General features: G+C 42.3%; 1 protein-coding gene across 1 annotated transcript in view; it reads left to right on the top strand.

Annotated features, from left to right (window-relative positions):
- Nucleotides 1-388, top strand: part of LOC105979774 (sulfotransferase 2A1-like) — a 20,571-nt gene extending 20,183 nt beyond the window's left edge. Inside the window, exon 6 of the mRNA XM_013008014.2 lies at nt 381-388. Within this exon, the coding sequence (XP_012863468.1) occupies nt 381-388 (8 nt within the window). The remainder of the gene's footprint in view (nt 1-380) is intronic.
- The last annotated feature ends 1,192 nt before the right edge of the window (nt 389-1,580 follow it).

Here is a 1,580-nt window from a genome sequence, read left to right as displayed (position 1 = left end):
TGCACAGACAGGCCTGAAGCTGCCGTTCTCACTTCAATTGAAAACTCGAGGCTGAGAGGCTCCTGCAAAGCTGGAGTCCTTGAAACCTTGGAGTGTGAGCCCAAGTAGCTCAGTATATCACAAAATAAGGTATGGCATCGTTACCACCACATTAAAAGACTTTTTTAAAAAGTTTATTGAGCCTAGAGAATCCTACAAAGTTAACACTTCTCTGCACAGGTTCAATTTCTGCATCTCAGACCAGCTGATTCAGGACACTATCACTTCCGTGCACCCTCTCTCCATTCTTTCTTCTCGGTTCCCAAACTAGTACTCATTGTGAGTCTCACTTCCGATAGAAGATCTCTGCCTAAAAGACCTGCCTGGCTCATTTTCCTCAGGTAGCTGATGGCAGGGAATGGGGGTCAGGATGATTGGGATTTATTTAATATGGATCATGGACTCTATGAATAACCCAGAAAAGATCACACACAAAACTAGTGCCATAATAACACTGAGGACAAGAATGATGAATCCGCTCCAAACTGATGGTAGTGACACTTGTACAACTCGTCTTGGTTTGACTGACTACTGAATTGTGTCATATGTGAGTTTATGCCAATAAAATTGTTAATCAATGGAATAAAAACAAATCTCCATGCATTGGTACCATTTATTCTGTAACCTTGTGCGATCAAAATACTAGTTTCATAATAAATGTCAATTATGAATTAAGTGCATACATTGCTCTAGTGGAAATGCCGGGCACATGGTCGGGATCATCAAGGTTGTGCTGGATGGTTAAGCACTTTACTCCTAAATGAAGGGCTGTTCATTGGACCACGTGCAGGGGACTCATGGGGGACTGGGCTGCCGGTCAGCTTCCACAACGTCACAGCCTTGAAATGCTTACTGGGCACACGTGGTGTCACCAAGAGTCAGAATGTCGCTGGGTCAGTCTCAAAAACAATGTGTCCCTTGTAGAAAAACCACACCCTGGACAAAAGGGCACATCATAAGACATAAGCAAGTACATTTCCCCCAAAGTTAATAAAGATCAACTTTTTATTCTGTCTATTTCAATGTCAACACTCCTCTTTTAAACCTTGGGTAAAAGGTAGACTAGACATCATCTGCAAATTTCTCTACTTCTTTACTTGCCTTCAAAAAGTTTAATTCCCTCAGATAGAGAAACAATAACATAAAATCATTCCATTGGGCACCTGTCAGTATCATTTAGGTGAATTCACTGAGGCTATGAAAGGCATGTCATTTATAAGTTTTCTGCCCTGTGGACCATCAAAAATTCCTGTCTTCAGTTTTTCCCGGGTAACTGCAGGTAACTTATGTGCTATGCACTCAGCGCAAAACCCATCTTTATTCAAAGCCCTTATCAGTTGTTTCAGGGCTTTCTACTCCCATAAAGAGTTACAGTCTCAGAAAAATCACAGTGGCATTTCCACCCTGTCTTACAGGGTCGCTGTGAGTTGGCATTGACGTTCTGGCAGTGAATTTGAGAATGAAGTGTTAGGTTTTGTTAGGTAGCCAGAGCAGGAAAAGGGGATTGTACCTCCCATGCCTGTGAAGGTCCCCATAAAGGA

Source organism: Echinops telfairi, unplaced genomic scaffold, assembly GCF_000313985.2.
Source record: "Echinops telfairi isolate 266 unplaced genomic scaffold, ASM31398v2 ScPeMD7_655;HRSCAF=1070, whole genome shotgun sequence".
In the NCBI taxonomy this organism is placed as follows: domain Eukaryota; kingdom Metazoa; phylum Chordata; class Mammalia; order Afrosoricida; family Tenrecidae; genus Echinops; species Echinops telfairi.
The sequence above is the reverse complement of the archived record's forward strand: the minus strand, read 5'-3'. Positions and strand labels throughout refer to the sequence as shown.